This window comes from Rana temporaria, chromosome 4 (genome assembly GCF_905171775.1).
Source record: "Rana temporaria chromosome 4, aRanTem1.1, whole genome shotgun sequence".
NCBI lineage: Eukaryota > Metazoa > Chordata > Amphibia > Anura > Ranidae > Rana > Rana temporaria.
In genome coordinates, this window is record NC_053492.1 from 45,528,449 (window position 1) to 45,543,635 (window position 15,187).

The 15,187-nt window shown below is 46.2% G+C and overlaps 1 protein-coding gene across 2 annotated transcripts in view; it reads left to right on the forward strand.

Moving 5' to 3' along the window:
* Positions 1 to 15,187, forward strand: part of LOC120936189 (squalene synthase-like) — a 69,566-nt gene that overhangs the window by 51,984 nt on the left and 2,395 nt on the right. The window contains exons 5-7 of one of the 2 annotated variants that reach the window (XM_040348355.1): positions 534 to 725; positions 4,106 to 4,282; positions 6,150 to 6,302. In XM_040348355.1, coding sequence (XP_040204289.1) covers positions 534 to 725; positions 4,106 to 4,282; positions 6,150 to 6,302 — 522 coding nt within the window. The remainder of the gene's footprint in view (positions 1 to 533; positions 726 to 4,105; positions 4,283 to 6,149; positions 6,303 to 15,187) is intronic. The other variant, XM_040348356.1, reaches the window with a different exon arrangement.

Consider the following 15,187-nt stretch of genomic DNA (forward strand, 5'->3'; position numbering starts at 1 on the left):
GGTAAAGGTGATGAACTGGCCAAGCATGTCTCCAGACCTAAACCCTATTGAGAATCTGTGGGGCATCCTCAAGCAGAAGGTGGAGGAGCGCAAGGTCTCTAACATCCACCAGCTCCATGATGTTGTCATGGAGGAGTGAAAGAGGACTCCAGTGGCAACTTGTGAAGCTCTGGTGAACTCCATGCCCAAGAGGGTTGAGGCAGTACTGTAAAATAATGATGGCCACACAAAATCGTGACACTTTGGGCCCAACTTGTACATTTTCACTTAGGGGTGTACTCGCTTTTGTTGCCAGAGGTTTAGACATTAATGGCTGTGTGTTGAGTTATTTTGAGGAGACAGCAAATTTACACTGTTATACAGAAAAGTGTAATTTCTTCAGTGTTGTCACATGGAAATATATAATAAAATCTTTGCAAAAATGTGAGGGGTGTTCTCACTTTTGTGGGATACTGTGTGTGTGTGTGTGTGTGTGTGTGTGTGTGTGTGTATATATATATACATTTATTTACATTTTTTTTTTCCCCCCACAGTACTGTTATTACGCATCTAGTCCAACGGTAATTGGTCTGTCAGTAATGTTCTCTGTCTCAGGGCTGGAAGAACCCATAGTAGGAGAAGACACAAGGATCTCCATCTCTGTAAGTCTCTTAATGCAGAAGATCAACCTCATCCGTGATTTCTTGGAAGACCAGCTGAACGGACTAGAGTTGTGGCCAAAAGAGGCGAGTATGGGTTTTCTGCTCACTATCATGAGCCTGGAGCTAAAACTCAGTTTTGTGTAGAATGCTTATTTAAATTAAATATGTGGCCAGGATACAACATTTAAATATTTACTGCTTGTTGGGCTCTATGTACACGGGACACTGGTAAATGTGCATTCAGAGGCAGTTGGACACTTTTTTTTTTCCACTGCCCCTGAACACATTCAATGTTATCCTATGTGTCCACGTTTTTAGGCAGTTGTGTTTAACCTTGTTTTTCTGAAAGCAAAAAAATGGGTTCAGACTCCAAAGATTACCACGTTTCAGACACTAAATGTGGCTAAACGCGGTACCGGTGTTTTGCCGCGTTTTCATTTATATGCATTTTTAAAGGTGACCTATTGTTTTTTACTTTAACAATCTCAAATAATGGTTTTTCATTTGCCATGAAAAAAATGTAAAAAAAAAATGTAATTGCTTGCATTGCATTGTGGACAATCCACAACTTGTGGCAGGTGACATGGCAGGTGGACAATGCACAACTTGTGGCAAGTGGACAATCCACAACTTGTGGCAAGTGACACGCTCAATACAAGTACACTCTCTACTGCTCTCTCACTTGCTGCTACTCACTCTGGTCTCACAAAATGGCTGAAATGGTTAATACTGTTTTTTTAGCTTAGGGAGGGTCCTTATGATGTTTCTCAACTAAACGCTTCTAGACGCAAACGCGGCATGCAAACGCGGCAAAACGGACATTTCTAAACGTTGGTTTCAACTTTCGTTCAGAAGAGTTTGCACCAGCGTCCTGTGTACATGGGGCCTTACAACAGAGGGCGCTGAAATTGCAGCTTTCTCCTTGCTTTCCTTTTTGGTAGCCTGCCATTGTTCTAATGATAAAAGTGACAGAGGTAACAAATGCATTTCGGGGCCTCATCAGTACTATAGAGTCAAAGGGGAAAAAAGAAGCTGTTAAACCTGGCTGCATTCAAATAAAAATATTTGGCATTAGGCACATTTTGGTTTTTGCACCTCATCTTCGTAACCTTAAAAGGAAGAGTTCTGTAGTCCTGCAGAGGAGAACTTGGGTGGGGCTGACAACACTGCCTGGGGTTTCAGTGTCACTGTGTAGTCAACTCAAACAGGACTGATGGAGCTCACTGGATTTTTAGCAGATTGGCAGATTTTTCTGTACTTGTGGTGTTGGAGACAAAACACGGTGGAATGTGCAGGTGTCTTTACTCTCATATCCAGCACTGGAGGTGGCTGTTGGCCATCTCATAGATGCAGTGCTAGTTCTGAAGAAGGCTTACCACCTTGTGGGATTCTTCAATAATTTGTCTGCTCTATTGTCGCAAATCGGGGTACAAAAGGCACAAGGGAGGCCAAACCTTGCCAAAGGTATTGCTGTCTGTTGTGTGTCCTCAGAAATTGACCAGCTCGCCGCCAAGTATAGAAAATCCAAGGTTCTCTAATCCCAGCACACGAACATGAGATGATGGTTATGCAACCACCTGCACTTTGTCAACTGGTTTGGTCTGCCAAGGTGTTGAGGCACCCTGGAGTGCTGTTTGGGTTCTTCTGGAGGGGGCCACATGCATGGGACCCAATTTACCCTGGATATTTTTTTTTGAGCCTATTGCAGGGCCTGTGATGGGTGAACTGTAATTGGGGGGGGGGGGGGGGGGGTTTAGTCTCTGATGGGATTAGAGGACTCTGATGGTAGAATTCTGTAGTGATGGTGGACCCTGATTGGGAAACGGGAGGGACTCTGCCATGGGGGGATGCCAACATGAAGGAGTCTAATGTGATGGAGGGACCTCTGATGTGATGAGGCATGAAGGGGAAACACTGATGCAATGGGAGGATCTCCGATGTGAAGTTTAGATGAGTAATTTAATCAAAGTGGGTTGTATGCATCACCCCAGGCTCAGGTTTCCCATTGATAACTAAAAGCTACACAATTTTAAAATGCTAGATTGGCCATAATTTTAGGGCTCATTCCAAGACTATAGAACTGAGAGCCAATAGTGCTGTATGAAATGTTCCTATCTGCTATAATTTTTATACATTTTTGATAGGAGGGGGTGGCAGTGGAGGGCAGTATGATGGGAGGGGTGGCAGTGAAGGACAGTATGATTGGGCAGAGCAGTATGATGGTAAGGGGGGCAGTGGAGGGCAGTATGATGGGAGGGGTGGCAGTGGAGGGCAGTATGATGGGAAGGGTGGCAGTGGAGGGCAGTATGATGGGAGGGGTGGCAGTGGAGGACAGTATGATTTGAGGGGTGGCAGTGGAAGGCAGTATGATGGGAGAGGAGGCAGTGGAGGACAGTATGATGGGGGGGCAGTATGATTGGAGGGGGGGCAGTGGAGGGCAGTATGATTGGAGGGGGGGCAGTATGATGGGAGGGGGGCTAGTGGAAGGCAGTATGATGGGAGGGGTGTAGTGGAAGGCAGTATGATGGGAGGGGGGACTGTACAGCAGTATGACTGGAAAGGGGCAGTGTACGGGAGGGAGCAGAGTGACTATGAGCGTCCTCTGGGCAGGGAGCATTTCTCCTACATTACTTCCAAAGCAGGAACAGACATCACGGAAGACCCAGAGTCTGGGGGGCGGAGCTTAGGCACAAGGACGAGATTCTCCTACGGCTTGCTCTGAATGCTTGGGCCCTGCTCTCCTCCTCATCAGTATGTCACTGGTTGCTAGATGTCAGGCGGACTGTGCCTAGCAAACAGTTGTTTGGGCAGTAAACCAGGCAGCGTCTGGGGTAAAGCGCAACGGGCGGGTCTCAGCCAGCAGTACACTGGGCAGTGAGGGACAGCAGCGGCCTTTTTAGGGGGCATCAGATTGGCCCAGGGGGCAATTCCGGGACTTTTTTTTTTTTTTTATAATTGACAATTTTTATTGGGTGTCAACATACACCTTACAATGGTTTAAAACATAAACAATACAAAAGTAAAGGGAATTGGCAGTCACCATCAGCTCTGGAATGGGCACGGATCCGGGACATTTTATTGTCCCAGAATGAAGGTGATCGGGATGCGCGACAGACCTCCCCAAGGCGGGACTTTCACATGAAATCCAGGGACAGTTGGGAGGTATGCCAAAGTTCTGCCCAGGACTAGCACCAGTTCCAGAAGTCGGTCCTTTTAAACCCATCTGTTTTCAAGTATGCCCCCTCTAATCCCCAACTCATGAGTACGGCCAGTTGAAATTTTCCAAAGCAAAAGGACCCAGAATTCTTTGTACATGGCTGTGAATCCTTGGGAAGGAAAGGAAGGAAATTGCCTTTTTTTTTTATTCCCAGTGTTGACCTCTGGCTTATGAGCTGTATGTGATGGAAAGGGTTTGAGATAGACATCAGCTGCTAATCATAGGTTTGTCGCTCTGCTTGTACCAGGTGTGGAGTAAATATGGGAAGAACTTGTCTGACTTTGCCAAGCCAGAAAATATTGTGCCAGCTGTGCAGTGTCTGAACGAGCTCATCACAAATATCCTGCAACATGTGCCTGATGTCTTGTTGTACTTGTCCCGACTGCAAAACCAGCGAGTGTTCAAATTCTGTGCAGTCCCCCTGGTAAGTAGCCAAACTTCTGTAGTAAATGGTAATGTTAAGTGGTTTTGTAGTAAATAATAGATTTTCTTCCAAGTCATGGATGGTCTTCCTTTCAATTGTATCTCAACTACAGCATTTCAAAAAATTATTTCCCCCACAAAAGTTAAAATAAGAAATCCGCTCCCACAGCAATGCTTACCTTTACCCCATCTCCGCTGCAGTCCAATGCTGGCCCTCTTCTGCATTTGGATAATGCCCGGCATCATGCAACCCACTTCTTGTGACCCCCCCCCCCCCCCCCCCAAGGCATCAAGGCCTTGCCCACAGGTATCAAGATGGCGTAAGGCACACAGAGACCATAGTAAGTGGCACCATTATTTGGTTAATTAGAAGTAACAACTCCTGTGGAGGGCAGCAGCAAGGTGATTAACAGTTCCAAAACCATATGGCCTCAGAGTCAACATAGATGACTTGGGTACAACCATTCTCTGCAACTTTGGCGGTACTTTAACACAGTACAGCACTTGAGGTATCACTTTAATCATGCTTGCATTCAGGGCTGTCTTTCACAATCATTGGATCCTGGGCAAACCTTTTCTTGGGCCCTTCCGAATCCACTTGCCAACTATTGTCAGGCAATGCAGGCTCAAGGGGAAGCTGTCTTGGGCCCCACAGAGACTGGGCCAGGGGCAGCTTCCCCCTTTGCCCTGTGTTAGACAGCCCTGCTTACTGTACTGGAGCGGCATCTGAGTGAAGGGGGTGACTGATAGGCAGAGCTCCACCACTATGCAGACCGATACCATGGTCTTTGTTTCCGCTTTTGAGTCCCCAGATAATGGAGCCAGTTGCAGTAACCTTGTTCTGTACCTCCTCCACAGTTTGGGACTTCACTGATAGTTGTTTTTGCATATGCACGGGGAAACTCCATACATATGAAAATGGTCAGCAAAACCAGTGTGTTCACAGCTGTACAACAGACTCACTTTTGTGCCCTGTGGCACATCTGCACATGCACAGAGAGCGGGAAGAAAGCAAAATCAGTAATTCGTACCTAGGTGAGACGTGTGGAAGCAATGCTTTTCCAGCACAAATTACATAGGTAATAAAGAATGTTGTGTTGTGAGAGGGGGGAAGTGGCAGGACAACATGACCTTCAGGGTGAATGTCCATCCTAAAAATATAATATGATATCCACCTCCTGTCATCCCAATACAACAAACTCAGACTCTGATGCCTCATACACCACGTAGGACGGACTATAAAGTGGAAGTTCCATTCAAACGGCGTCACCCTTTGGGCTGCTTTTGCTGATCCTCGTGTTAGTAAAACTTTAAGAGACGATTCGTTCTTTTCAGTCTTCGTGCTTTTCAGTCCCTTAGAGCGTGACAATTGTGCTATCTCCATTTCGATTGATTCTGAGCATGCACAGTTTTTTACTCCCCTCGGAAGAGCATACACACGGCCGGGGTTCCCGGCCAAAAGCTCTCATGGCAGTTTTCCTGCCGGGAAAACCGGTCGTGTGTACGAGGCATGAGAGGTGAGATCAGTTCTAGGAGCAAATCGGGGGTTACTGCAATGCACATGTGCTGACAGGTGACAAGAGTGAAGTTGATGAATTATTGGTGTGTTGCTGTTCTTTTGCTGCCCAGTCATATTGCTGAAAAGTTATGTCACTCTCGTTGTGCCGTCTAGTAGAGGTGTATGGATTGCAAAAAATGGTTCCTTCGTTGTTGATTCAGCAGGCTGGAGGTGGGTTCTTGATCAACCTATTCTAAAGTCTGTGAAGATCAAAGACCTGGGTATACTGTCTTTCCGTACCTAGACCACAAAATTGGAACAGTCATTTTGTATTGCGCGACCATAACTGTTGACCGTGTGTGTATTTTAGATGATGGCTATCGCTACATTGGCCACCTGCTACAACAACTGGCAACTGTTTAAAAGAAAGGTAAAGATCCGGAAGGGCCAGACTGTGACTCTGATGATGGAGACTACAGATATGCAGACTGTAAGAGCCATCACATCTCAGTATGTGGAGGAGGTATGGATGTCTTATGGTTTTTAAACCCTTAAAGCAGATAACTTGACTGTAAACAAATCTTAAGGCAGATATTAAAGTGGTTTGTATTGGACTAACTGACTCAAATTTACCTTTAAACTTACTTTCTTTATCGTACATCACGGGACACAGAGCGGCATATTCATTACTATATGGGTTATATGGAGTACCTTCAGGTGATGGACACTGGCAATCTCAAACAGGAAGTCCCCTCCCTATATAACCCCCTCCCATAGGAGGAGTACCTCAGTTTTTACGCCAGTGTCTTAGGTGTTGGTCATGGTTTAGCTTGCCTCCACATCCTTGGGATTAAGGTGGGCTAACCGGTTCTGTCCAAAGGCCTCAGCGCTAAAGTGGTCAGCAACCGGACCCCAAACCAATGGGGTATAGCCCATAATGCTTTTCTTTTTAGAGAGCTGGACTCTGGGCCCAGGACTTAGAAACCTTTGGGGGCCTAATGTTTCTGTTGCCAGAGTGCTATATGGGCCCAGGACAGTGGATCCTTCATAGGAACCCAGGGCCTGAAGGTCTAGACACCCCACGGAGATGGGGGAAGATTGGGCCTCTTGCTGTGCAAAGTCCTGCGGCATGGAGCAGGTAAGTAAAGGGAAGCTTGCGGAACTTGGTTCGCAGCAGGTTTTCTGGGGGGGGGGGAGGTCACAGTGGGAAATGCCTAAGGATTATGCGCTGCATCTGGCAAAGTGAGTCACATATCTTAGGATAGGATGGCTCTATGTGTATTCCCCATAAAGGTGACCTCCCTGGTAGTATTGTATACTGGTGCTAGGTAAAAGCATTGAAAAAGGGGCCTGTGTGTTATAAATGTTCTCAGGTTAAAAGTGAGATAAACGCTTGGGAAGGGTCTGAGTGCCTACCTGCAAGCCTCCAGGCGGTTGCTGCACTGCATAAGGATTTTTTCTTTCCTCCTGGCCCTGGATGGCAGGATGCAAGCTCTGGCCTCCTCGTGTGTCCCCCCCCCGGGGGGGAAGGGCGGGCCAGTCTGTTAAAGGAAGGGGCGGCCCTTCCATTGTTGCCAGCTCAGTGTGTGAGGAGACTGAGAGAGGAAGAAACCAGAGCGGCAGCATGGGGCGCCGAGGACACACAGTGGCCAAAGGGAATATTACAGTCTTGAATAGACTGTCCAAGCCTAGAGATAGGTTGTTTTCTTTTTCAGCAGTTGTTGGCAATACTACTAAGGGGGACAGAGTGTTTTCTTCTCTCTTTTGGTTTGAAAAAAAAAAAAAAAGAAGAAAACAAACCATTAAAAGGAAAGAAGGCATTTTTTACCCCCCAAAGGGTTTTTGGGCAATAACTATTATTTTTCCAAACACCGTTAAGTTAGCGGGCGTACCTCGGTATTGTACCATGGCATCTGGATCAGAGGGTACAAGAGGTGGGGATTCCCCCAGAGAGTCTGAGCTCTCGGACAAAGTTATGCCGCTGCTTTCCCGAGAGGGAGCCTTGGTGGGACCATCGGGATCTGGCGCTGGGGCTGGCACGGGTCAGTCCAACCCTGGGGTGGTCACGGACGAGGTGCTGGCCACCTCTTTAAAAGAAATGGAAAAAAGAGTGGAAAAGATGATAGCCAAGGCTATGCGGGGCAGAAAACGGAATAGGTCTCCGTCGCCCGAGCGCGGACCCTCAGATGAGGAAGTCCTTTCTGCAGGGGAATTGGTCGACCTCTTGGACAAGGACCAAGCAGGTTCGGGGATCGAAGATACGGAGGAGTCTGGGGCAGCCTCCCAAGGGGAGAGCTGGTGGGTTCAAGCCTTAATGGACTTGGTCCATAGGGCATTCAACTTACCAGTACCAGATCTTCAAGTATCGACGGTTTCAGCTTTGGGCTCACTAAAAACGCCTCAAAACAACGCAGTTTTTCCGATCCATCCTCTGTTAGAGGAAGTTATGTTCCAAGATTGGACCAAGCCAGATAGAATCTTTTTACCACCTAAAAGATTCTCTGCATTATATCCTATGGAAGAGAAATTTTCCAAGAGATGGGCAACCCCGGCTGTGGACGCAGCCATCTCATGTGTTAATAAATCTTTAACATGCCCTGTAGAAAACATACAGGTGTTCAAGGATCCGGTTGATAAACGCTTGGAAACGCTACTTAAAACCTCCTTCACTACTGCAGGGGCAGTAGTGCAGCCAGCTGTGGCTGCGATTGGGGTTGCACAAGCATTATCGGATCAAGCTAAGCAGATGCTTAAACTTATTCCTGCCCAGCAGGCAGAAGAATTTTCGGATGTGCCCAGGGCCATACGCTTTACGGTAGATGCGATTAAGGATTCTATCCAGCAAGCGTCACGTTTATCGTTATCCCTTATCCATATGAGAAGACTCTTATGGTTAAAGAGCTGGGAGGCAGAGCCCCCATGCAAGAAGCTCCTGGTAGGGTTCCCCTTCCATGGAGGACGACTCTTCGGAGAAGACCTGGATAAATACATTCAGACCATTTCAAGCGGCAAAAGTACTCTTTTGCCAACCAAGAAAAAGTTTCGGGGGCCTGCGTTTAAACGACAGTACTCCCCTGGGCAGGGGCCCTCCAATACCATACAGTTTCGACGGCCTCCTGCAAGATCAAACTTTAACAATAAATCGCAGGGACAGGCCGCTGGAGGCAAGAAGCAGTGGTTTCGCAAGCCAGCAAAGCCAGCCCCCAAGCCGGCCTTATGAAGGGGCGCCCCCACCCACGAGGGTGGGGGGAAGGCTGCGTCTCTTTGCAGAGGTTTGGGAGGCCAGCATTCCCGACAGATGGGTACGGTCTTCCGTGGCTACAGGCTACAAACTAGACTTCCTAAGGTTTCCTCCTCCTCATTTCCAGGAGTCAAGGCTACCAAACGATCCGGGGAAGGGAGCCGCATTAATGGCGGCATTGAATCATCTACTCTCCCAGGAGGTAATAGTAGAGGTACCAGTCCAAGAACAGGGGCTAGGTTTCTACTCCAACCTATTCATCATCCCAAAGCCCAACGGCGATGTCAGGCCAATTTTGGACTTAAAAATGGTAAATGCATACCTAAAAGGTCCGCTCATTTCGGATGGAATCCGTGCGGTCAGCAGCTGCCGCACTCCAGAAGGACGACTTCATGGCATCCATAGACATAAAGGATGCTTACCTTCATGTTCCAATTTATCAGCCACATCAAAGATTTCTACGCTTTACGGTGGCTCTGCGTCATTTCCAATTCGTGGCGCTTCCCTTCGGGTTGGCTACGGCCCCCCGGGTGTTCACGAAGGTCCTAGCTCCAATCCTAGCCAATCTAAGGATCCAAGGGGTCACGATCCTAGCGTACCTGGACGACCTCCTAGTCATAGATCACTCGTCTCCTGGCCTGGAACGAGCAGTGGCCCTCACGGTTCAGTACCTCGAGAGGTTCGGCTGGGTCCTAAATCGAGAAAAATCAGCATTCCAGCCCACAAGGCAGTTGGAATATCTCGGCATGAGGTTAGACACAGAACAACACAAGGTGTTCCTGCCTCTGATAAAGGTCAAAGCCATCAAGGAGTTAATCCTACTGGTTCTAAGCAAGAGAGAACCAACTGTTCGCCTATGTATGCGGTTACTAGGCAAGATGGTGGCCACATTTGAGGCGGTACCGTACGCCCAGAGCCACACTCGCATCCTGCAGGCAGCCATCCTGTCAGCATGGAGCAGGAGGCCACAGGCCTTGGATATCCCTTTGCCGCTCTCATCAAGAGTCCGACAAAGTCTGTGTTGGTGGTTAGACCCTCAGAATCTACTGAAGGAGAAGTCTTTCAGCCCAGTGGCTTGGAAGATAGTAACCACAGACGCCAGCCTGACGGGCTGGGGAGCAATTTTGGATGGTTGCACTCGCCAAGGTACTTGGGCAAAGCTAGAGAAGCAGTTGCCCATCAACATCTTGGAGCTCAGAGCTGCTCGACTAGCCCTCAGGGCTTGGACGTCCAAATTGCAGGGGTTCCCGGTGAGAATTCAATCGGACAATGCCACGGCCGTGGCATATATAAATCACCAAGGGGGAACCAAGAGTCAAGCCGCTCAGAGGTGAGCTTGATTCTCCTGTGGGCAGAGGCTCATGTGCCCTGCATATCGGCAATATTCATTCCAGGAGTGGACAACCTTCAGGCGGACTTCTTAAGTCGCCAGACTCTGTTGCCGGGGGAATGGTCTCTACATCCACAGGTCTTTCAGACACTCTGCCAGAGATGGGGAGTGCCGGACGTGGATGTCATGGCATCAAGAGTCAACAAGAAGCTAGACAGGTTCATATCCCGCTCAAGGGATCCGATGGCCTGCGGAACCGATGCGCTGGTTTGCCCCTGGCATCAGTTCAAACTTCTGTATGCATTTCCCCCGCTCCAGTTACTACCCCGCCTGCTGCGCAGGATCAGGGTGGAGCACAGACCAGTCATCCTGGTAGCTCCAGCATGGCCCAGAAGGGCATGTTATTCACTAATCCTGAAGATGGTAGTGGGAGACCCTTGGACTCTTCCTCTACGGCCAGACCTGCTATCGCAAGGCCCGATCCTCCACCCTGCCTTACGGCATCTAAATTTGACGGCCTGGAAGCTGAAGCCCTGATCCTCAGGGGTAGAGGTCTATCTCAGAAGGTAATCTCTACCCTAATCAGAGCCAGAAAACCGGTCTCTAGGGTAATTTATTACAGGGTCTGGAAGGCCTATGTAGGCTGGTGTGAGTCCAAGCTATGGCTTTCCCGCAAGTTTACCATCGATAGAGTATTAAGTTTTCTACAGCTAGGAGTGGATAAAGGACTGGCATTAAGCACAATCAAAGGACAGATTTCAGCTTTGTCAGTGTGGTTTCAGCGGCCGCTGGCCACCCACTCGCTGGTTAAGACCTTCATTCAAGGGGTCTTGCGTATTAATCCTCCAGTTAAATCCCCACTTTGTCCGTGGGATTTAAATCTTGTTCTGTCAAGTTTACAGACACAACCTTTTGAGCCGTTGGCTGAGATTCCTTTGGTTTTACTGACAAGGAAGTTAGTATTTTTGGTCGCCATAGTTTCCGCCAGAAGAGTATCGGAACTGGCAGCCTTATCTTGTAAGGAACCATATCTTATTTTACATAAGGACAAGGTCGTTCTCCGCCCTCATCCTTCCTTCCTACCAAAGGTTATATCCAGTTTTCATCTAAACCAGAATTTGGTATTACCATCCTTCTTTCCTAAACCTACTTCCAGAAAGGAAGGGTTGCTGCATACCTTGGATATTGTCAGGGCCATGAAGGCCTATCTTAAAGCTACAGAGAAGATTCGGAAAACGGATGTGTTGTTCATTTTACCGGATGGGCCCAAAAAGGGGCAGGCAGCTGCAAAATCCACCATCTCGAGGTGGATTAAACAGTTAATCACTCAGGCCTACGGCTTGAAGGGGTTGCCTCCTCCGTTATCATTAAAGGCTCATTCTACTAGGGCCATGGGCGCCTCCTGGGCAGCACACCACTAGATCTCTATGGCTCAAGTTTTGCAAGGCGGCAACCTGGTCTTCTGTCCACACGTTTACAAAATTCTACCAGTTGGACGTAAGAAGGAATACTGATACAGCCTTTGGGCAGGCAGTGCTGCAGTTTGAGACCCTCGGATTCCGGGGGGCTCCCTTTTGAGTTAAATTTAAAATTTAAAATTATTTTTTTTCTCAAATAAGTTGGATTTATTAGGATTTGAGTATATCTCTAAATTAAATCCTTTTGTCTTGGGAAGATGTTCTCCCTCCCCTCAATAAGCATTGCTTTGGGACATCCCATATAGTAATGAATATGCCGCTCTGTGTCCCGTGATGTACGATAAAGAAAAAGATTTTTAATACAGCTTACCTGTAAAATCTTTTTCTTGGAGTACATCACGGGACACAGAGCTCCCACCCCTCTTATGGGGACCATTTTGGGAGGCATACTGCTTGCTACAAATCTGAGGTACTCCTCCTATGGGAGGGGGTTATATAGGGAGGGGACTTCCTGTTTGAGATTGCCAGTGTCCATCACCTGAAGGTACTCCATATAACCCATATAGTAATAAATATGCCACTCTGTGTCCCGTGATGTACTCCAAGAAAAATATTTTACAGGTAAGCTGTATTAAAAATCTCTTTATGCTACCCTAGAGTTTTTTTTTTTCTCTCTCATACCTTGTTTCTGTAGTGAGAAATGCCTTTTACTATTCGATGTGATCTAGCCACCAGGCCTATAAAATTCTTGCTGGGGAAACTACAGGGATCTCAGTTCTTACTGGTGTAGCCTACCCCTGTAGGAGCCGCTGGTTAAGGGTCCTCTGCCTCCAATTTACAAGAACTTCATCCCTCTGACACACTAGGTTGAGAGTACAAAGCATGCAATAGCACTAGAAAATCACTTAAAGTAATATCTGATAACCATTAATGCTACCATGTCGAATAAAACGGGCACCGAACCAGTTGGTAAAGGCAAAATTAACACATTGTCAACTGATATGGTGGGTAAAGAGGCAAGCATGGAAAAAAATGGATTAACAAATGCAAGAACACCATTTTGCATACAGAATTATTAGTAATATGGACTTGGCATAAGATGACATGTGGCGTCCAGATCAGCATACACGGCAGCAAGGCCATCTAAAGTGCAGCTGCGGGCAGTAATGAACCTTAATTTAGTGAATATAGGAGGATATACTGCTAAAGTGCATAAATGACTATGCTAGGCCTAGAGCTGTGTGTCAAGTGACTTGCTGGAGGGGAATTCCTTTGTTGTGTTCTGCCGGCTATTGTGGGGGCCCTTTACGAAGCAGTTTTACACTTATCGACCGCTTTAAAAAAGGTGTGGAACAGGTACACTGTAAATGTGGGTCAAATGCATTGACAGTTCAGTATAACTGCAGTATATGTTTTGATATGGGTAAAGTATAGAGCTGGGTGCACTTGACGTCCTGCTCTTTGGCTCAGTCTCTGCCATATGTGTAAATAATGGGTAGATTACCCTTTTACAAGTTCCCAGGGTGTTTGCTGTGCCTGCTCACTGTAGAGGAGGGGTGGAGTTACACTGGCATATATGGTTCAGAAAGTCAGTTCCTGTATTACATGGCTGCTGTGTTTGACTACAATTCCCAGGATTCAAAGTGCCCTTCTTTAAGTCTATGGGGTTGCTTGGCTTTACCTGAACCCTTTCTCTACATGGTGCATAGGCAGGCTTTTGGGAGTCAAAGCGGCAGCATTATTTTGCTGGGAAAGTATGCAATGTATGCCTAGGGATAGGAGCAATGAGAAGCAGTGGGATAGGTGAAGACCTGTGGTCCAGCAGGGATGACGACACTGACTGAGATTTTAGTGCAGCAGAATGACTGTCAGCCCAAACAGGAAATTAGGAGCTCTCTGGTATTTTTAAAGAGGTTTTTTTCCACAAAAATGGTGTCGCGCTCATAAACCAAAAAAGCTTTTTTGGTTTGAGTGCTGCTCCATTTTGTTGTAAATTGTAAAATCGCATTTGTGTGCCAAAAATGTAAATGTATTTTATTGGGGGTTTTAATGTGATAGACCAACACAAAGTGGCACATAATTGTGAAGTGGAAGGAAAATAATAAATGCTTAACTTTTTTTTTTTTTAAACAAATATCTGAAAAGTGTGGCGTGCATTTGTTTTTCAGCCCCTTTACTCTGATACCCCTAACTAAAATCTAGTGGAACCAATTGCCTTCAGAAGTCACCTAATTAGTAAATGGAGTCCACCTGTGTAATTTAATCTCAGTTTAAGTACAGCTGTTCTGTGAAGCCCTCATAGGTTTGTTAGAGAACCTTAGTGAACAAGGTTCACAGGAAATGTCCTGGATTTATCAACCTAAGACTTATGTTCCTTTTGGCCTTAACGACGACACGGACGTTAACGCATTCATTAACAACTTGTAGGAGGATCTGATTAATATCTGATACTAATATTTTGGATTGTTTTATAGGTATTTTATAAATATTTTTATTCAACATTCATGTTTGAGGTTTGGTTAGGTTTTGAAGTTGCCAGTAGGAGGCAGCTGTGGTGATTAAAACTGAGCATTTCATTTGATTACCACATGGGTCTGAGCATATATATAAAACAACATCATATAATCTTACCGATGTGTTTATAATATGTAGCATCTATTGTATTTTGATTGCTAGAAATGCTTACTTTCATTGGATGGAATTCTGTGGTATCATGGGCCAAAACTTGTCATTTTGAGTCTCTGCATGCGATAGTACAATTTCTATTTGTTTTAGTACTATAAATGTTGGTAATTTACCTTCAGTTACATTTTTATATTAAATTGGGCTTCAAATATTTTATTAAATTTCATTATTTTTTAACATTTCCATTGTTTTAAGCGAACACCATTTTTAATAATGTTCAATTTTTAACAGCCTTTGTGGCGGTTTTCTTTTGGGTTCTATGTTGTGGTTGGTATAACATGAATCTCCATGACTTCCCAATAGAGTACGAAAGTTTTTTTTCTTCCTTTTTATATGTTATCCTACATCTGGGGACAGTGACTCAGAGTGAGGCTTGGCTCATGGTACTAGTGCGTCTGTGCGCTTGTCCTTAGACAGTTGTTGAAAACGAGGCTTGTTTAGCGGCGCGGTGCGCATGCGCGCACGGCTTTGCATATGATGCTTGCATGAGGCTTGGTGCGCACGTCGTCGCGCACGTTGAGACGCACGTTGACGCGCTTCACAATTCACAATTTTGTACCACTTTGTCTTGGTCTATCACATAAAATAAATTTTGGTTGTAACATGACAACATTTTGAGAAAAATTTAAGGGGTATGAATACTTTTTCAAGGCACTGTATGTGTGGTTTTTATACTTTTGTGATTCATTTTTAACTTATCTTTGTCATCAAATTTTGTTGGAACTTACTACACC